At 38.4% G+C, this 22,099-nt stretch overlaps 1 protein-coding gene across 6 annotated transcripts in view; it reads left to right on the top strand.

Moving 5' to 3' along the window:
* ATXN7L1 (ataxin 7 like 1) overlaps nt 1–18,843 on the top strand; it is a 117,048-nt gene extending 98,205 nt beyond the window's left edge. For 4 of the 6 annotated variants that reach the window (XM_032688289.1, XM_032688295.1, XM_032688294.1 and 1 more), the window contains 6 exons: nt 130–386; nt 2,636–2,828; nt 5,165–5,286; nt 7,915–8,866; nt 12,927–13,001; nt 16,199–18,843. In XM_032688289.1, coding sequence (XP_032544180.1) covers nt 130–386; nt 2,636–2,828; nt 5,165–5,286; nt 7,915–8,866; nt 12,927–13,001; nt 16,199–16,240 — 1,641 coding nt within the window. In that variant the 3' untranslated portion in view covers nt 16,241–18,843. Of the gene's footprint in view, nt 1–129; nt 387–2,635; nt 2,829–5,164; nt 5,287–7,914; nt 8,867–12,926; nt 13,002–15,745 lie in introns of all 6 variants that reach the window. The other 2 variants (XM_032688290.1, XM_032688291.1) reach the window with 2 other exon arrangements.
* The last annotated feature ends 3,256 nt before the right edge of the window (nt 18,844–22,099 follow it).

Below are 22,099 nucleotides of genomic sequence, written 5' to 3'. Positions count from 1 at the left end.
TTTCCATAACTGTGGCTAAAGTTGTTTGAAGTAGATTTTATCTTTTAGAGTTGTGGTGTATCAGAAGTGTAGAGGACTCATAAACAATGTCATGCACACACAAATGCTTTTTAACCACCCTATTTTTAGACTCATTCACTTAATCATCGACGAGCAGTTCCAGGCCGTAAAAAACAGTTTGACATCCTTCTAGCTGAACACAAAGCTCGATCCAGGGAAAAAGAAGTCGCAAAAGACAAAGAGCATCCACCATCTGCAAGGGAAAGCTATCAGAGCCAGCCCACACCAGCACAAGACTCTCTGTCAGGATCCTCAGTGAACTCTGGTCAAGAATCTAAAGTAACATCTCCTGCAAAATCTAGGCCACCAAATTCTGTACTTCCAAGGTAAGCAGTTCTCCAGTGTAGAATGGTGCATTCTGAAGGTGCTGTAAGAAGATTCTTAGTCTTTCATACATCTCATTTTATAAGCATTCAATACTTCTTTAGGCTATTGCACAATAAAACATACTAATATAAGAATTTCTGCTAGCTCTTATTAACCTAAATCTGTCCACGGTAACCTGTGGTCTGACTGGGAATGAGGTAAGGAGTAGTGTCCACCTTCGGCTCAGAATCTCAGACTAACTTTTTTTTTTTTTTTCTAAAATGGCCAGTAATAATTAGGAAAGTTTACATTCAAATCAGTCTGGGACATTTAGGAATAAAAGTCTGTTTACATGAATCATTCAGGTATTAGAGGAGTACAGGTGAAATTCTGCACATTAATGTAGAATTTTTCTCTACAAATACTTCGCCAATTACATCAATGGAATTCTTGTAAAAAAAGGTGTAATTTAGTGTTGATTTGAAACTATTGTTGTGAAACTGTCCATAGCATGTCTTCCCTTGTTTTGAAGGCTTTTCTTAGAAAAGACAAAAACAGTCTTCAGAAAGACAATGCAAACTTCTGAAGGCATCTCTTTACGAAAAACAGTATGAGGTATTTGGTCTGCTGAATTCTAATTATCCTCTGGAAAACTTTCCCATATGTTTTGTTTATTTGTGGGGGTTTTTGGTGCTAGTTTTGACTGGAGTGCATAGAGCTAAACTAGTTGGTTTTGTTCATATTTATATTGATTCATCATTCATTTCTTTGCAGAAGCCTTGGTCAAGCTCATTTTGGGTTTTTTGTACTATGACAGTCCCTATTTCAAAGAGATACTTTTTGTATTTGCTCTCTCAAGTCTTACAGAGACAGCTGTTTCAATTCACCAAGCCCTAATGAAATTTTAATCTTACAGTGGCAGGGGTGGGCCTTAGAGGGTTTGAGTGAAAAGACAATGAAAGAATAGATAAATTGGTGTGAATCTGCCTAAAATTCTTGTTAAAGGAGTGACCTTACAGAGTCCTTAACTAGAGAGGAGAACAGACAGGCAGACATGGGTTTTAGTAGGTGTTACAGTCAAAGCAGCAAAACTGGAATGCAATTCCATGAGAGTCAGCTGAAGAAATTACAGAGACAGTGGTGCACAAGGAGGATTTTAGAAGTCCTATGTTGTGTTTGTACAGCCTACACTTCTGTTTCTGCTGAGGTGCCTCTGTTGGGTCATCCTGTCTGGTTTTGCAAGCAGCCATGCCAGAGGAAAGCCTTGCTGCCTGTCTGGGAGCCAGCCAGCCTGTGGCTCCACTGCTGGAAGGGGTTCTGCGAGTGCTCCCTGCTCTGCTGAGGCACAGCTCGATGGGTTCACTGCGGGTGGCTTGGCTTGACCCTGCCAAGTTCTCCTGAAGGCTGCAGAGCACTGGAACAATCCATCCCTTGCAGCAGCAGCTGCAGCAGTTATTCCCAGCTGATGCTATCCATGAGCAATCCCTGCACGGGTCAGGAGAGGGCACCTGTCCACAGGCTTAGTGACTGCTATGCCCAGAGACACTGAATTCTTGAAGCTGAAGATGATAATCTGCAGATTTTGCCCAATGTGGACATCTCCTCCAGCCTCAGAGAAATCCATACATACGTGGTTGTATAGACCAAGTATTGGTCTGTAATTGAGATCCTTTTCCACCCCACTTCTAATCTAATTTGTTTCCAAACTACTTTTGAAAGGCAAGGCACCATCACATCCTGTGGTGCAAAGGCATTCCTACTTTGTTTCATTGGATTTTAGACAACGATAAAGAAAACATGCTGTGAGAGCTTCTCCCAGTTACTTCACCCACTAATCTAGCTGTAGAGGGTGTCAGCTAAACACTTTTATTAAATTTAGTACACTGATTTCAGTAGGATTTTGGTATGAAATATAACTTTATAACTGGACGCTTGGGATTAATCAAGTAGCACAGTAATGGTGCATTGTAAGACAATTTTACTCATCTGATTTTTATTTACGTTTTAAATACACTTTGCTTCTCTCAAGATCTAAAACCGAACTTCATGGCAAATTTAAAATTCCAGGCAATACAAAGGTGCTTCTGCTAATGTTAATGATAACTTCATGATGTATTTCTGACAAGACCAAATATCAGCTATTCAGTATGTTTTACTGTCCTTCTTTACATGATCATTTCTGGTATCATTTACTTTGATGCCTGATGCCAGCAGGTAGGTTTGCAGAGACTTTGAACACTGATAATTTAAATGTGTATTCTCCTTCTAGACCTTCATCTGCAAATAGCATAAACAGCAACAGTTCTTCAAACCACAGTGGGTACGTACCAGAACTGCCACTGCCTTCCATGGGAGGAGATATAACGAGCAGATTGTCCAGTGATGAAGGAGAAGCGGATGGAGCTGAAGAATCTGAGAAATTAGACTGTCATTTTTCTGGACACCATCCCAGACCACTTGGGGTATGTGTCTGTCTCTGGCATGCCTTGCCCTTATTCTTATGCAATTAGAGAGCAGAGAAAAAATAATTTAGTAAAAAGGTAAGGAATAAGGACCTTACATTCTGAAAACTGTTCTAAAGAGAACAAATACATTTAACAGAAAATCGTATGGATGGGATAAGGTAGGAGGAGAAGACTGGTCAGTACACGTGACAAATGGGTTGTAGGACAAGATGAGCAGCAGAAATTCAGAAGTTCTAGTTTTAGAACTAGTAGTTTTAGTTCTCAGTAGACTACAATTTAGGTGTAGTTCTGCTAAACTGAGGAAAGTTGCATTGCTTTAAATGTGACATGAACAGATAATCTCTTTGTTGTCACAATTCTTCCAGAACTGTACCTTGCAGCAGGGGGCTAGTACAGTTCATTTTTGTAGTCTGGTTTAGAGCAGTAATTAAATATCATTTGTGTGAGTGTATGTGGACTTAGAAGCTATTGCTTAATTCATCTAAAATGGAAAGGCTCTGGTTGTGGCTTAAGTGTGTGTTTCTCTGGCAGCTGGTTTTGTCTTCCTCCTGTGTTAATGAGAAATTTCATTGTAAGTACTATGAACTGCTTTGTGGCATTATCTCTGCAGTGTGAATTTGTTTATGGTGTACAAACCAAGATGCATTGGAAGAACTCTTAAACTTCTGAAGAATTGGATCTCATAAAAATTGAGCCAAGGAATACACTTACATATTTACCATATGATATGCAGAGTAAAACAAACATGTGATAACTGTAGCATTGTTTATATTCCCTAGAGCAAAGGAGAACTCGTTACTGTCAGACACCAGGAAAAAGTAGACCTGAATGTTAAATGACTGTCAGATGAAATTTCGTATTTGATTCTTACAGAGAAAATCATTATTACTATAGTCCATTTAATACTGTGATGTGCAGGAGCCTCCTGTTCCCTTGGTACTCTTGTATTCTGCTTTGGTTTTGCTGACTGCTTGTCTGTGAATTAAAAACTAAAGGTTCACTGCATGGGTGCCCACACAATTTAAAAAATAATCTAAGCGCAGTCAGTTCTTGTAGAGGCCTCATCAGTGAAGCATGACTGTCAATAGCCATTTTGGTTTAGAACCCTAGTTCTGTTTCAAGGCAAACCCACTGAGTCATCTGTTCTCTGAAATCTTAGCATCTCTCAACTGAAGCAGTTACTGGTAATGCAACTGTTCTTAGTCCATATCATCTTGAAGTCAGAAAAGATGGTGTAAATCACCTCCAGCACAGTTCACGCTGAATGGCTGAATTTCATATTGAAGTGAACTGTTTTCCTTGCAAAGTCCCTCTGCCAGCTAGGTGGTAATAGTTGAAGGGGGGTGAGAAGTCAGTAGCTTTTTTAATTGCCTCTTAGTGGTACCTGATGTTAGTGGTAGCTTGCTGGGAGGTGAGGCTAGTTTATCAACATAGATGGTGGTTTTAATTAACCTGTTTAACCTTGTCATGAAACATAGTTAAGACGAACAGTTGCAGTCAGCACTTGCTGTCCATTAAGCTGAAAAGAACTTTAAGTGGATGCTTTTCTACCCCATCAGTGCTTCTGCTCTCAGCCAGAATTTGCGTGACTTGGTCCCTTGTGTGATGGAGAGTTGTCTTGTTTTCTGAGGATGATTTACAACAGGTTTCTCTACATCATGTAGATCACTAAGACTTAACTGAAGCAAGGGTAGATTCCTGATCATACCATTTCAGTGTAGTAGGATGTTACAGGAAGTTCTCCAGAGGGAGTTACTCCTGAGCTTTGCAGAATTCTCAAAATATTTACTACTCCTCTAGATGATTTTCATGCACTGTGAAGAGTGTATCCTGTGTTCTGTTGTGGCACAGATGCCATAGATGATAATTTACTTTTTTACTGAAATGTCAGTGGTTTGTTTATTAAATACACACTAAAGATGTTCCAGTTGCACCTTTTTCCTCTTTAGTTATATTTTTATTGCTGTTACTCAGTTATGAGATTTAATATGCACAGAATAGTGTAACTTGTCTTTCTGAGGTGGTAAGAGTATTACTAATCAGCATTGCCTCCTTAAAAGTACTTCAGCAGTTACATTTTCTCTGACATTGACTCATTAGCAAAGTTGGAAATATACTTTACACTCAGTGAAACATTATGCACATATTTCATAATTTTTGAAAAAAGTATTTATGCTACAGAGAGCATGAATACTATCGGTAGTATAACACCTTTTTAAAGATGTTTTAGATGCATGATACAAATTACAGTGGTTTTCCTTGATCTATCAATAAATGTTTTATAATGTAGAAATACACTTTTGTAAGCAACATTGAAACACCTTTTCTTTCAGTTCTGTTCATACGGCAGTCGCTTAATGGGAAGAGGGTACTATGTCTTTGACCGGAGATGGGACCATTTTCGATTCGCACTGAACTCCATGGTAGAAAAACACTTGAACTCACAGATGTGGAAGTAAGTGGGATTTTTACGCTTGGTGGGTACTTTAACATTTTTCATTCTGTAGAACTTCTAAATTAAACACTCCATAGGCAGCTTTTGTAAAATTACCTCTGTATTAAGGCATAGCGGTAATATATGTACAAATCTTTTCTTTTAAGGAACACACAGCCCAACAGAACAATCTCCTATTCTCGTATAAATTTCTGCCAGATTTAGGGCTTTTTTTAGTCTATCCGAACCTGAATTTTGCCTAGATTTTTATATCTTTATCATGCCCCCATATCACCCATTCGTGCTTTGCTCTGCATTGTAAGATTCATGTGTTGTAAGATAAGGAACTCTATACACATTTGTCTGTAAGATGGAATATAATAGTCTTTTAGTCCGTAGTGTCCTTCCTGCATTTGGGATCTTAAAATTCTGATTATTACTCACTGTTGAAGCACCTCTGTATCACATATGCAGGTTCCAAGCACTATAGGCTTTGACTATATAGATACATTAAAACAGATTACACTTCTAACATAGATGTTAATTCTTTAAAAAAAAAAACCAAAAACAACTCATGGCATCTGCAGATAGAATTAATTTTGGGGGTGGTATTCTATTGCAGAATATGCATTCTTCTTCCAGTGTAATGACACTAAAGTGCAGTGTTTCATGTCACTGTTTATTATCAGGACTGTGTTATATTCATTGGATGCCAGCCATTAAATAAACAAGGTTTGATTTTTATTTAAATATATTTTTTAAGCACTAAAGCTTGGCTTGTCTGACTAACCTGGTAACTTGATGATAACAGTGCCACTGTGCTAGAAGACATAGTTTGGAAATGGTTGGATTTGCTGTAAAAGGGCCAGTTTCTTGTCTGTTTAGATACTGATCACGCTCAATCTGCAAGGGGTTCCACTTTTCTACTTTGTCAGTTTGGCTGTTAACTAGTGTCTGTCACCTTCCACAAATGAAAATATTTTTGTTTCCTTTAATATGAAGATTAAAACTTCTTATCTATTGGCTTTGTTTGTCAGGAGAAAAGATACTCAGGCATCTGAGCAAACATGTCATTAGTACCACTACTGTCACAGAAAACAAAAATAACCTCTGCAGTAGTTGTTCGATACAAGAAATAAAGAGGTCTTACCCTGCTCCTACTAAATCCAATTTTATATGGTTTCCCAAATTCTAGCTGTTTACGTAATCTCTAATATTTTAATGAATTCCAGCAGTACTGACTTGTCTGTATAACACAGGAAGTTGACAGTGCTTAACCCCTGTTGTATTCCTCTCTTGTCCTCATCCCTCTGGACTGACCTTTTCCTGTGCTCCCCAAGCAGGGGTGTGTGTAAGTCTGGTATTTTACAGCTGGTGTTAGTGCAGCTCTGCAGCTGTGGCTGGAGGTGCAGGGATGCAAGGCTGTGTTTTGAGATCATTAACAAGGTACTTTTATCCCTAGTTCTCAAAGTAGTTCACAAAGATGAGTAGGAATTGTTGGCCCTTCTTTAAAACTAACCTGAGGAACAGCCCTGATAAGCAGCTTTGTTTGTGTTGTGGCAGGCAGTAGGAATTCCTCATTTCTGGCAGCATGGACTGTATGTAATCCTTTATGTAACTGTGCCATAAACGGTGTTCTGTCCAGTGGTGTCCATGGGAGAAATACCATGAGAGAACATTGGTAATTAGGATTTGATTTATGATGAAACAGCACACCCAATGCTGCTCTTTTATCATACTTCTGTGAGGGCAAGAGTAAGCCTTTACAAACTGAAAAGGTGTCAGTAGTGAGGATAACAAGGGCAGAGTTATGGTGATGTATGGCTTCTTAACAAAGGGAAATATGATTAAACTGTGAATTAAATTTTAGTCTAAATAATGGGAAAAGCTTACATGATAATTTTCCAAGAGACATTATGAAGGTTTGGTTCTTTGATAACACTGCATTAGATAAAATGATAGAAGATGATGGCTGAATGGAAATGAATTTGAATACATTCTACTAATTTCACAGGTAATATTATTAGATTTTATTCGCAGAAGTGTGTTCAATTATTTATAAAGCTTATCAGGCATTGTTTAATATTTTGTCAATTTTTCAATATCGGTGAAAATTAATCAATAAATTCCCTATTTAATCCCATCTAACCAGCTCTCAAATGAGCTGTTGGAAATAGCAATGCATTTGGAAAGGGATGAACTTTCCTCCTTAAGCTCAGTGATTAAGTGCTTCACAATCCCCAGGCTGGCTCATTTACTGCTTTGATCAAATCTAACGTGTGAGCTTAGGTTGGTATTGAAACTGTTCCACAACTTGAACTTTCAAGCAAAACGTATGCAATGAATGAAATGTAGTGACTAAGTTGTTTACAGGTGACACCATCAGGCATTTTATTTGCATTTTTTAATTGTTTGGTAAAATAGGAGAGGAAAAAAGGAAATTAAATTTGTAATAAAGTGATTAAATTGGATTACTGTGCACTTAATTGCTATACCTGATTAATAAAATAGAAATCAAAATTAGAATGAACTCGGTTTACCTTTTTGAGTTAGTCCTTCACAGAAATTGTTTCCTATCTGCATTGTTTGGATGGAATTTTTTATGTATCTAAATCTCTCTCTTTTTTTTCTGTTTCCTTTTCTGTTTAGGAAAATTCCTCCTGCAGCAGATAGTCCCATGCCTTCTCCAGCAGCACATGTCTCCACTCCTTTTCCAGCCTCAGTCTTACAGCCTTTCAGCAACCCCAGTGCAGTGTATATTCCTTCAACACCTATCAGTTCAAGAATCACTTCTTCTTACATAATGACATCAGCCATGCTATCAAATGCAGCCTTTGTGACAACGGCAGAGACGAATTCCATTATGTCACACACTACAGCTTTTCCTCATGTGGCTGCAAGCCTAAGTATCATGGACTCAACTTTCAAGGCGCCATCAGCTGTGTCACCAGTGCCAGCAGTCATCCCTTCCCCATCCCACAAGCCATCCAAAACAAAAACCAGCAAATCCTCAAAAGTGAAAGACCTGTCATCTCGGAGTGATGAGTCTTCAAGTAACAAAAAGAAAAAGCCGCAGTCGTCGTCATCGTCGTCGTCATCATCCTCATTATCTTTGCAAACATCTTCCTCATCTTCATTTTCAGGGTCCCACAAAAAGAACTGTGTCCTGAACCCCAGTTCAACGTTGAACTCCTATCAGGCTACATCCTCCTATAACAGTGTGTCTGTGCACAATACCAATAACGGAACAAGCCCACTCAGTGCCAAATCGGAGCCCTCAGGACGGACTTCATTATCAAGTAGTTCAACAGACTCAGTGAAACACATGAGCATGGTAGTGAGCAGTATTGACTCTTCTAATCTGTCTGTATCTTCTCTCGTGCACCACTCAGGGGACCACTCCCTGGGAGCACATAATGCAGTGTCTTCTCTACCCCTTTCTTTTGACAAATCAGAAGGAAAAAAACGTAAAAACTCTAGTTCTAGTAGCAAAGCCTGTAAAATCACTAAAATGCCTGGTATGAATAGTGTTCATAGAAAGAGCACTGCCAACCTTATTTCTGCGGTGCCAGATCCTACAAGCAGCTCCATCTCTCGGCAGGTAAGGGACTCTTCCAGTTATTTTTTTGCAGATCATGTCTGACTTCCTTGAAATATTTCATGCATTCTTGAAATGAAAATACTGTGTTTGCTTCAGATTGGTTCTCATCACACAACTTACTTTCTAGGTTAATACAGAAACGTATTTGTATTTGTTTTGTACCAGTCATAGACGTTTTGAGAGCTAAAAAAATTATATATATATATACTTTCTCAAAATATTTTTATGAGATTTTTTTATTCAATTAATAAAGTAGCCATTTGTATCTATGAAAGTAAAATTGAGTGTCCAGAATGAATACTTTTTAGAAAATAATTTTTTCTTAATTCTCATCTCTCTGAAATAAATTGTGTCATTAAAACAGGAAGATGAGAGTCAGAATTTCTGTTTGTTTCTTTTCCTAAACTTGTTGCTGATTCATTTCTTAATGTGGTGCAAGTCTCCTCATTTCTCTTCTGTAAAACACTTATATCTACCTTTCTCCTGGGGAGAGTCTGAGACACCTGACCTCAGAAGCCATTTCCTGTTCAAAACTGGAAAAATTAAGAAATTAAGATCTTAACCAGATGAGCTTAGTGGACATTTGGTTGTATTTTTTAGTGTACATATGTTCAGAATATTGGAGGTAGTGCAACAGATGACGTTACACACGCTTACTTCATTATGAATAGAAACAGATCTTTGGCCTCTCTTTCAGTGGTGCTATAAAAGGACAAAAGTATGTGTGAAGTAAAATTCGGTGGGAAAACTGCCAATACGGTCTTTGTAATAATGTACTGTTTCATTCTGCCAGCCTGCCCAGTGCTGTGCAGTGCACAGAAAACAACACTTGGCCCTGGTGTCTGGAAGACAAAGCCATAGAAAATAGAATACCTCAGAGAGTCCAGAGAACGTAGCTTAGGAATCTTTTTTTTTTTTGGTTGTGAAACTCTCATTTCTTAAGGATATTGTGCATTAAATGGAATTTTGAAAAGGAGGTGGTAAGGGCAAGGCAATCCGTAAGTAACAGCAGGCAGAAATGGGAGTGGAAAAAAGGAATAAATGAATTCTAAAGCTGGTATAGCAGACAGAGTGAAAGTCTCAAAGAATGGCCTAGCAGGTATATTTTCTCTTTCCTGCTTCCAGCAGAGGTACAACAGAGATGACTTGTTTGGCTTTTTAAAATGGGTAGTGGTGTTGTCTTTCTATTGAAAGCCTCTTAAATGTGTCCAATCAGAACTGATCTTTAAGTAACTAAGTCAGCAGAGAATGCTTTAAATTCCTCATTCTGTCACACATCTCATTTTTGAAATATGTGTGTGCCCAAAAAGATTAAATTGCCCTGAGGTATATGATGTCAAATGGGAAGAAAAAGTAAGTACAAATTGTTACTTTGATTCAAACATAGGTAGTAGGAAATTAATTGTATCATCTTTTCACAGGACATAGACTGTATCTGTAGCTTGTGCAGTCTGAGGAAGTCTTACAGCTACATGCAGGAGGTTCTGAGTTCAAATTCTGACTCTCCTAGGGTTTAAATCTGTTCCTGTGGGTCATTCCTGTTCCAATTTGTGATGTATTTCATCATGTTGCACAGTAATAGAAGTAAATAAACTGCAAAGAATCAATCGGAAGTCTTTACTGAATTTTTGTAAAAGTGTAATTCTGACTAATATTTTTTCCTCACATAAAAGGTTAAATATTTGTAATAAGTGTAGCAATATACAGATATTTAAACATAATGTTTTATATATATGTACAGGTGCCTACATGCATATATGTGTATGTATATAAGTAATAGTTCGTCACACTTTCCTCTTATACTGCCGGTTTTTTGGAGCTACAGTAGTAATCAAAAATAGGAGGAAAAATGGAGTTCATTGTATTGCAGAAGTCTAACTGGCTGCTAATTGTCTTTGTGACAAGCATACTGTATGCAATACAAAATAAATGGAATTTGTACCCACTTATGCATATGGGTCAAATAATATTACATACTCTACATGTGAATATTAAAACTTGGAGAATACAACACTTAAATTCCTTTTTAAGCTGTGCTGTTTGACTTGCTGTGTTCTAGAAATGCAATCACAGTAAAAATCCCACCCAAAAATATGGTATTGCTTAAAATCTTGCTCCTGATCCTTGATGTAATAGGGCAGGTTAAAGACTAGGAACACATTAAAAAAGGTCAAGTGACGGGTGATAGGCTATGGTATAGGTTTTTTTCATTTAATTCAACTCTGGACTGGAAGATAGTAACTGGAAGTGTTGACTGTTGGGTTTTGAAGTATACTTTTATTTTTAAAAGAGAGAGAAAAAAAAAAGGGGGTTGAATTTTGGCCTCACCCTAATCTTCTTGAAATGGTGTTCCCATCATTCAAGACCCAAGACATCTTGGAATCTGTCTTTATTTTCATGGAGTGCTGTAACCACTCAGCCTCTGTGAATGGCCCTTCTGTCCTGGAGCACAGGCAGGATGGTGCCTGAGGCCAAACATGGTCCTGCAAAGCTGTGCTGCTTTGTCTGACCTAGAGAGTCGGTCTGTTAGTAGAAGGAGCATGAAAGCCTAAAGAGGTACAATATCCCTCTCATGATTCTAGGATCTCAGCACGTCCATTTCCTAGTGACTGTTTCTCCATTTAAAAGGTGGACATTACGAAGAGTTTTATGAATGTTGTAAACGGTGTATTTAGTGATTTGCACATGTGCCATGGTGTTCTGAATGGCTTGGAAGGGTACATGGTTGTGTATCCTTAGTCAAGATCTGTATATTGAATATTATTCCCTAGAGAACAGCTGTGGCAGGCAAAACAACATGCTAAAGGCAACAGGATGGGCAGAGGCCCACCCTTTTAATCTTTGTGCATCACGGGAGCGCCTTAAGGACTGGCTGTAAATAAAATCTTTAAACATTTCTTCTGGATAGAATGTGAACAGAGAACACTGTTTTAAACAGTCACTGTATGAGAAAGGGCAGATGTGGAGAGGGAGACAGGGGCTACCTTTCACTCTGTATGTGAAATGGCAAAGTAACAAACGATGCTGCGGAGGGGAAGGAGAAGGCTGCTGTTGTGAAGGCCCTGCCAGGCAACGCCACAGCCCCACCGAGCCAGTAAGAAACTGGCTACTGCATTTCTCACTGTTCAGAAGACAGGTCCTTGCTACCTCTCCATCAAATGATTTAGGTTGACATTACTTGAACTGCAGTGACCTTGTGAATAACTCTTCACACTCCAGTCATCTGCCATTTGCAGACAGATGTCCATGGTTAATCTTTGTCAGCCTTGTAACCCCTGAGGAACTACTCCTCTGACTCAACAGCTGTCTCCCTTTCTGTATCGCAACAGAAATACCTACACCATGTTTATGGGTCACTGTAGAAAAACCCGACAAGTTGCTCTTGCAGAGTACTGTAATCTCTCAAACATGGAAATTTGCAGTTGAGTATTGCAATATTATAACTAAGTATTTTTAAAATGTATGTAAGTGTACTACAATTAGCACACATTCCCAGGGAAATTCTCTGCTGCAGTAAATGGATACAATTGCAAATTTGAATCTTTGGAGTTTGGTTCTTCTGGTTAATATTTGCTTTATTGAGCAATGATAAATGAAGATTCAGTATGGAAGAAAATGGAATAACTTAGGGCATGCTCTGGTCCTTGCCACTTGCTTTAAACTGCCCAGGACTGGGGAAGGTCCCTGGGGAGGAGCCTGTGACCTTGAGCGCACTCTGCTCTCTGACCAGTTGCTCTAAGTGATTCCAGGCACTAGAGAAACAAGTTTCATTCTACAGAGGTGGGAATTTACAGTCTATATTCCCTTGGCAACTGTCTTATATGTTGTTTTCTGAACTGTAATAGTATTTATGTTCCTTTTAAGACTTTATTTAAGGTATACAGGCTCTGAGAGATAATGATGATTCTATCTGAAGTGTATCTTTTGCAATAACAAAATACCAGTGTTCAAAATGCAAAGCAATTAGTGCCATGTTACAGACTAAAGGGAAGGCCATCACCAGCATCCGCATTCAGCTGACAAATATGCCTCTCAATACTGCTCAATTAATGTCTTTCAGATTGGAAAAAATAGCAGTGTAGCTTTGTCACAATCCAGTCCTTCGAGTACATCAAACCCAGTACACAACAGACAAGTAAGTTGCTTTATAAACAGTGTACTTAAGTAGTCTGTAAGAGGTTTTGAAATATTTTATACTGTAAAATCTTAAAATACAATTTCTTTATGAATACAGTTCTTTACAGAAGCTGTCTTTTGGTGAACTAATATTAGATTTCTCCTCTCATGTAATTTTTTCCAGCTATTTTCCCCTCCGAGATTTATGAATTACAAATTTTCTGCTTGTTTTTCACCACCTGCACTACACCTCGGGTTGGCTCATGTGCTGCTCCCTGGTTGTTGCTTTGGTGACACAAGCTCAGCAGCAGCAGCAACAGCTCTCTGTGCAGGGTTCAGCTGAGCTGATGTGGTTTTCCTGTCCAACTTCTCTTGCTGAGTGAGGTGGCTCAGCAGAGTCCCCAGACTGGCATAGGAGGGGCAACATTTGAAAATAGGCCAGAAATGAAGCAGCAAAGGGAGGACAGAAACAGGACACAGAAGACAGGGCACTTGACTATTCAGAAAAACTAATCTGAAAGCATAACTAACCCATGTGTAATCTTAGTCCTTCTTAGACTGTGAGAAATCCTGAGCACTCCCACCATACCTGTTTATCACACAGGCTATGAGTTGGGTAATGATAATAAATGCTGTAACTCAGCTTTTTTGTGAGAACAGGTGCTTGACCCATGCTCCAACCCTCATCTGTCTGGAGAACTGATACACTAGTTTATTTGTTTTAATAAAACTTGACTCTCCAAGTTGAGTACTTTATTAGGAATTCATTATCAAGTTCCTTAGTATGAAAAGGTTTCCCAGCTGAGCAAGGTGTCCAGAAGATTTTTGTATACAACCAGTCAGTGTTCTAGAATTCTGTTACATATTTTGGCTAAATTATACAGAAGTAGTTATTCCAAATGGTTGTGCTGTTTAGTTTCTGCTGTGTAGACACAGCAAAAGAATATGATAACCCATCACTGTATCCCAGTTAAAAATACTCTGAATCACTCATATCTTGAGATGAACTGCCAAACAGTATTTTTTTTTGTCTCAAAGCAGTATGGAAGAAATACTCTGAAGAGAAAAAAGTGGAAACTTTCTTCATACTTTTACTAGGGGTTGGCATTTTCCTATGAGACACTGTCGTCCAGCTGCCACTGACAAACTTGGGATAAAACTGTTTTTGCTTTAACCTTCTGCTCCTGTGTTAGTATAATATACACACTACCCGGGAGCAGAACTTATTGGGATCTGTTGCCTAGATCCCATGGGGAAAAGCTAAGAGTACAAAACATTCATTTTGTGGCAGCCTTATGTAAACTGAGGCTATTGCAGAGCTCTTCAGCTGCCTGTTTTCATAACTTTATCAAAAATAGAAGTGTTTTATTGTTTTAAGCCTCACAAACTCTTTATTTTTAAAAATATGTTTCTGTCAGTTTGGTAGTTGAATGTGGAGCTCAGAGTACAAACACAAAAGAAAATCAAGTTAATATTAAGTGTTATTGACCTTTTTTTTTAACTAACACAGGATTTTAGTATTTGAACCATGAATAATGATTCCCTATTTAATAAATGCTTGTCACTTTCAAATCTGAGCTGGTTTGTTGACAGCTTTTATCTTCAATCTAGCAATAAAATAGTCTCTAAATAAAATGTCAGTCTTAAACTGTGCTATAATATTTCATTATGAAGGTGTTAATAATTAGGTAACAATAAGTGGATCTACAGTATATGCTCTGTCAGTAAAGATATCACTGGGGAACGTGAGCTGTCTTGTTTTTAATGTTAGTGTTGTTATAACCATGATAATCAGGGAGTCCAAGTGAAGCAAGGTCTGTAGGGAGAGACAATCTCTGCTATACACCAGGGGTTTATATTTGGAAAAATCAGGCAAGTTTTCATGAATACGTCACAACAATAGACTTTTAACAATGCAGTTGGAAGCAGAGTTGCAGCTGACAAGCTAAATGTGCATATGGAGCAGTTCCTCTGGGCTGGCTCTGCTGTGTTCCCTGGCCAGGCAACCTGCCGGGGCTGTCTGCTGGTGCAGAGGGGGAGCCAAAGGGAGGAGGAGGTGGTTATTTCTTAAGAGGAGGGAGGGGGGTCCATAACTCATCACGAGGCCGAGTGGCTGGGTGAGAATGTGGCATTTGGGAAGTTGTGTTAGGCTGTAAACCCAGTCATGTGTGCACCTGTGACCGCCTGCGTGCAGTCCAACTGGGAAAGCTTCCCGCTCGCCTTCCAAAGGCGGCCGGTTGGAGCCGACAGGACATAAGGCAATGCTGGGAAAGTCACCTGCCACCCATAACTGGGTGTTTCTCATTATTGAGTTGTGAGTTCAAGGTGGCCTATCATTGTTTTGATGTCAAAGGAGTAGTTTCTTTCAGTCATTTGCTCTCTGTGTGGAAGTGCACTCAGGTGCTCCTGTGAGGGATAACTGTTGTGGGCCCGTCAGTTCTCTCCCATCTCATTAAACTCAGGTTAAACTAAGACAGATTGTTCTCAATTAATGTTTAATTTGAATGTTGCTGCATGTCTTTGAGACTTGACAAGGGATTGTATACATAAAAGCATGCCTGTTTTTCCAACAATTGTTGCTTTAGTAGAAATAATACTACCTTTCTCTACAAAAACTACTTGGTTTTTAACAAACATTAATGGAATGGTAGTTTTACAATCAAATTATTTGTGCTAATACAAACTATGTATTAAAAGTTTGTTTTCTTCAGATTTTATCCTTGTTCCAGGTTTTTAACTAATCAAGTGTTTTTGTCTTCATAGTGCTTTTAGGTGCCTGAAAGTGTTAACTCTTCAAGACCTCAGTATGCGGTGGTTTTTAAATACTGAGTAACTAGATCATTTTATTAAGGGAAGGTGACAACGTGTATGCTGTGTGAGGATTCCTTGTGCATGAAAACATGCTGTGTAGAGGAAAAGATTCTTCAGAGTTGTCGTCTAATTGCTGCTCTTTATTTGTAATGATACACCAAGTTAATGAACATGAGATTCACCAAAGCTTATTAAAATCAGACAGTCCCAAAAGGAAATGTGCTGTTTATTCAAAGCAGTTCCTTTTCTTAAAGGTCTAATATAGTCAGTAAACAGGGAGAAAATTTAGTTCAGGGACTTGAAATAAGTTCCTGCTTTGAGTACTGTCAGACACAGACATTATTGAAGTGTTTTATACCAAAAGACATTGTGTGATTTTGAACCTGGCTCTGGTTTCTCTTTTAGAAGACATCAAACCGGACTGGTAGAATAAGGACTCTTCCATAACAAGGAAAAGGAACCAGCCTATAATCTCTAGCTCTCAGCAGCCCTACTCCACAGGGTTTTTCTTTTCTATGTCCTGCAGATGGATTTAACCTTTTATGAATTTGTGGTTTTAAAGAGAATTAAATTTACAGAAAACTGTAATAGTGATTTGTTTAGTTTTTCCACTTGTATTTGCCACTGATCTGTGCGTTCTGCTTGGTTATGTTTCATGCCTTTTAAAGCTGTTAGCGTTGCAATGCTCCCTTTGTTTCCTTACCAGAACACAGTGGACATTCCAAAAAAAAATCCAGATCATAATTTGAATTTATTTAAAGGATCTCCAAATTTTTCATTAAATAAAAATTACAGTAATTCTGTATTTAAGCTTGTCCTATGGATAAAAATTGAGTGCATTTCTTAGTAATTTACAAACAGCTGGGGCACTGCAACTTTAGGGACTAATCCTGACTGGTGCTCTGTACCTACAGCATTTAATAATTTCAGTGGGAATTCTGAGTGTTCAGCCTCTTCCAGGATCAGGCTCTTAAGGAATCTATACTTGGATCAATGCATAGCGGAGTTTTGCACCAAACTGCAATTACTGTTATCAGGGGCTCAACGTGTAAAATCCCCACATCCCGTGGGATTTCTAGACCCTTAAGAACACAGCACTTGATAACTTCAGTGAACAGTTTGGGTTTGCAAGGACAGGAGTTGAGCAGATTGGCTTGCATTAATAGAATTGCACTGACAGTGTTTCTTATAGGATTACTGAATAATTTTTTAATAAAATATAGATTTTATAATCAGGAAGCCAATACTAGGTACTGGAACAATAGTACAGAGGAGTTAATTTTTATTTCTACAGTGTTAAAAGTGCACTTATATGCTGGTTTATTTACATCTTGGGGAAAGGCGAGAGACTGCAAATAGGGAGATTATTACTACTTTCTTTTTTAAAAAAAGAAGGCTTAAGGCAAATTTTAAGACTAAAAATGTTTAAGCAATTATAAACAAGGCTAGACCCTTTGAAAAAAAGTTTAGAAATATTCTTAAAATAAATTTTTATAGTGTTAATTTTGTAATAATTTATGTTTTGCTATACTTCAGAGCTAACTGACCGGTATAGTTTCAGAAACAGTATGAAACTTAGGAAAGTTTAAGCAATGTTTATATTTTTAAAATGTTCTTTGAATTATGTTTTTATTGTACATTTCTTCAGACTGAAAAATGTGTACATATCTTTGTTATTTTTGCACAATTTTTGTCTTGTTCAGTTTTAGGAGCAGTACTATGTTGATTTTTTTAATTTATTTTGAGTTATAAAACTGCAGGATTTTAAAAATCTCAGTAACAAAGTCATCCTCTGTAATCAATGAACTGCTATTTCTAGTCGTTGAGGGAAAACAGTGGTTGTGAGATTCAGTGGTTGCTTCTGAGAATTAATGCTAATCAGTGACTGAAGGAGCAATTTTGTAGTTTTAGGAAGCTTTAGCTGTTTCCATGCATCCTCTAATTGGAAAGCTGAATTATGGAGCCTGTCCTTTGAATGCTGCTTAAATTTTGTTTTCAACTGGCTTACACCTGACAGCATTTCAGGAAAGTTAAGCACGAAGTAAAAATCCCGTGGTGTTCTTTCATCATCAAAGAGTCATTATTTAATTAAACGTATCGAAAATTTTAGCCTGCAAAGTGAAATGGAATAAACGTTTGGGAAAAAAATGGATACAAACTGGACCAGCCTATAATGCATTCTTAGTGTAGCATTCACTCAGTAGTTCTTTTTCTTCCCCATTTGCCTGAAAATCTTGTGATTTGTTTCCAGCAATAGAGGCTCAGAAGCTTTGGTTGTTACACATACGCAATGCATAGGCCCGTCAGCCATAAAAAGCGACTTGGATAACTTGTATGCCTTCTTTTGTATCGATGTAACAATTGTAAATAGCGCTGATCGACCTTTGTAGAGAATAGTTTATACAGCATATTCTATTATTGCTGATTCTCAGTGAACTATTGTTTTAAAAAAAAAAGAAGAAAAAAAGAAATTTTTCTATTTACACCTTATATTTTGTTATGCTGTTGACCCATGGCACTTTAACAAAACTCTGTGGGTTTTGCATAGCTGGTCAGTCATGGGATATATTAAATAACTGTTGTTGCACAGAAATGAATTTGCACCTGCTATATTGTGCTTTCCTACTACAGATTTTAGAACCTTTTCCAGAAGACTTTTGAAGAAAGCATGTCCAATCATTCTAAGAAAAAAAAAAAATGCCATACTTGTACAGCCAATTTCTTTTCTACAATCCATATTTTGTAACACTAAGTATTTTCATTCTTTGTCCTGCACCTTTATGTATTAGCAGTATCAAATAGAATTCATTCCATGCTTGTGATAATTGTAAGCAGAATAAATGTCTAAAGTAGGTGTAAATAGTAAATTCTATGGCTTACAGTTTAAAAAAGGAAAACCAGAACAAACATGTATCTGATTGATACTGCCATGGTTCAACACCGGGCCTGGAGATATTCTCTAGTGAGCGATTGTATTTTTTGTTTTTTGCTTTATTATTATTTTTTTTTGTAACATGGCTTTGTAAATAAAATAATTTATATGTTTGTAAGAAACAGATGGGGTTTGTCATTATTTCTCTTTGCAAAGCAAAAATGGTGTGTATTGCAGGTCTGCCCTTTCTCTTCCTAGAGGCTGAAATACACTGTGCAGATACCCAGCTCTGAGAATTCCATGGGTAGTTCAAAAGATCTGCCCACATTTCTGTACAGGGCTGAATTGCTTTGGGATTATTTTTGGCATTCATGTCTAAAATATTTTTGTATTTATGTGTCAGGACACATGCAATGATCAGCTATTCAGGTTTTTTGCACTGATAAATCATTTTTAAATTCCTTTGCTTAGCTGAATGCATTTTCTCATTCCTTATCAGTGTAAGAATTAACTTCGTTACAGCTGCTAGATTTAGGAATTCTCACTTCAATGGGCAGTACAAATTTATAACCAGCCTTTTTATCGTTGTTAATACTAAAAATGCAGCTCTTATCTAGGCGTTAAGATTCTTGTTCTGTGTAAAGCCTGTTCCAATTACAGATCAAATGAGACTTAAATTGTTCATTGGCTCGACAGCTCTGCAGAGAGGATTGCAGTTTTTTTCTCCAGCAGCCACCCTCTTCTGCAAATCTGGGGAAGATGTACATTTTTATGCTCCTTTCCTGAAGTATCTGGAAACTGTCTCGGAGATACTTTAGGGAAGATGCTCACAATTACAGTATGATCTTTTTTAAAAGCAAGCAATTTGGACTGAAAACTGCATTTTTGTGTGCACACACAGAACTGGCAGAGGAGTTGGAAGCTGGGCTGCATTACAGGAAACAGGAATCGAAGGAGGGAAATTTTACCTTCTAGGTAAACAGCTTTTTGTGTAATGTCTTGCACCTTCTGATACCTGTCGCAAAAGCTACAATTAGCACAGTTAGTGCCTTGGTCTGAGCTGCTTGTTTTGAAAGCTTTTTTTGTTTTAGTCTTGAGTTTATCTTCACCATCTACTGTTATTCATGATGTTCATTTTTTCTATACTGGAGAAGTTTCATCTGATGCGAGTGGTCCCCGTGTATGGCTGAAGAGTGACACTGTGTTTGTAAGATGCTTTGCCACTTCTGGCAGCGATTAGAAATTAAAGCTATAGCTGACAAAAGAGAATATTGCTGCCATGAGTTCCTAGCTGCTTGCCATCGTTGCCCATGGCCAGTAAAGGTTGAAAACCACTGCCTTTATTTCCCAAATATGAATCAGTAGGTTTTTAGCTCTTGCAGGTTGTTCTCTTATTTGGAGTGGGGTTTCCCCTCCTTTTTTTTTGGTTATGCACCAAGTATTTTGCTGGTAGCACTACTCTCTTGCTCACATTCTTGAACATGCTCTAAATAACACCAGTTTCAGAGGGAGGCAGATCACACTGTAAGTTTTTTATTCATTGCACTCTAGTTTTTATGCTTCTGTTTTTACCACAGAACTATTTATTTTAGAAGAAAGTCATTGCGGTGTGCAACCAGTATCTGTTTTATTCTTCCAAATCTGTCAGGATTCGCAATTGGAAAAAATGCCAAATACTGATTCCAGAAATATTTGGAGGAGAGTCATACAACAGATTCAGACTTCAGAACACAAGAATGTTTATTTCATGCAAATTTTTATGCTGTTTGCTCCTTGAGGACTTCTGGTAGTTCTGAGTGACTACTCAAAACAAGTGCAGATCTCTTTTATAAGATACTTTCCTAAGTAGAAGAAACCTAAAGCCGATCATTCAGCAGCAGGTCTCTGTTTGCCCTTCAGCTGGAGCATCCATGGCAGACAGGACATGTACTCATGTTCTCATTTTGTAATGCACCACGAATGACACAGGCTGGATTCTTTTTTGGAAGGTTTCTGTTGTGTATGACTGACCCAGAAATATTTAGCTCTAGTTTGTGATCTGCTCTCCCTACAGAAGGGAGAGGAGAAGCTTTAGGGGAAGTTTGCCAGCAATAATAGTCATGATCCAGGAGAACTTGATTTGCTGGTAAGGACACGAGTAGGGATTTGGGATCACAGAGTCACAGAGTATTCTGAGTTGGAAGGGAGCCACAAGGAACATGGAGTCCAACTCTTAAGTGAATGGCCCATGCAGGGATCAAACCCACGACCTTGTTGTTATTAGCACCATGCTCTGACCAACTGAGCTCATCTCAGGGTTGAGATGGTGCACAACATCCAGCTGTGCCCTTTGCTGGTTTCCCAAACCTGACAGATTTACCTCTGAAATTGAATCTAGATTTTATTAACTTGGAGCAGTTGCCAACATGGTTGATATGACACCACAGGAGTAGTTTTGCAGAAAAGTTGTCTCACACCAAAAGGCCTTCATACCTGTGGCATTTTGTAAATATTCGTGTAAGTTCTACACATACTGCTAGAATAAAAGCATTTGTGGTCTTAAGAATTATGGGCTCAGAGCCACACTTAAACAGACAAATCCACTATACTCAAAGAATGCAGGCTCCTGATAAAGTAACTTCTTTTTCCCCTTTGCCTTCAGCAGGAGTCCCACTGTAGTTCTAGGAAATGAGTTTCTTGGGGTTTCAGCCAGCTGGGAAGTGGAGAGTTCTGTAAGACAGCAAAGTGTCCTGATACTAAACTAGCCTTTTTGTGACATATTTTTACTTTTCCTTGACTCAGAAACAAGAAGTATTTTTCTAATTTCTGATATTTATTTTTTCCCAGTACAATGATTTCCGATGGCAGGTTTAGTCTTTATTTTGCAGTTGATTGAAAAAAAAGAAAAACCAACATTCACAGCTTAGCCTGACAACTGCAGGCATTTGTTCTTGCGGAGGGGACTGGGGTGGCAACATGGTGGAGGCACAAGTGATCCAGCTCCTTCTGTAGTACATCAAGGACAATTTCCTGACAGAAGTGCTCAACAAGCCAAGTGGGGCTATGCTAGACATGCTGCTCACACGTAAGGAAGGGCTGCTGGGAACAGTGACACTGGTGGCAGCCTTGGCAGCAGCGACTACAAGATAGCAAAGCTTAAGATTCTGAGGGAAGTGAGGAAGATAAATAGTTGAATTGTAACCCTGGAATTTAGGAGAGCAGACTTTTGTCTCCTGCAGACATTTTGTTGGCAGAATCACACAGAAGACTGCCCTGATGGGCCCAGGAGAGCCAGCTGGAGCACGGGAACAGTCCACTCTGATCTGCCCGAAGTTGAGCAGATATGGGAGAAGGCAGCATGGCTGAAGGGGGAGCTCCTGACTGGAGGCAGATGCAAAAGGCAAGTACACAGACTGTGGAAGTGGGGTGGGCTACCCTAGAGGAATACACTGCCT

This window comes from Chiroxiphia lanceolata, chromosome 5 (genome assembly GCF_009829145.1).
Source record: "Chiroxiphia lanceolata isolate bChiLan1 chromosome 5, bChiLan1.pri, whole genome shotgun sequence".
NCBI lineage: Eukaryota > Metazoa > Chordata > Aves > Passeriformes > Pipridae > Chiroxiphia > Chiroxiphia lanceolata.
This window is presented reverse-complemented; position numbering and strand designations above follow the sequence as displayed.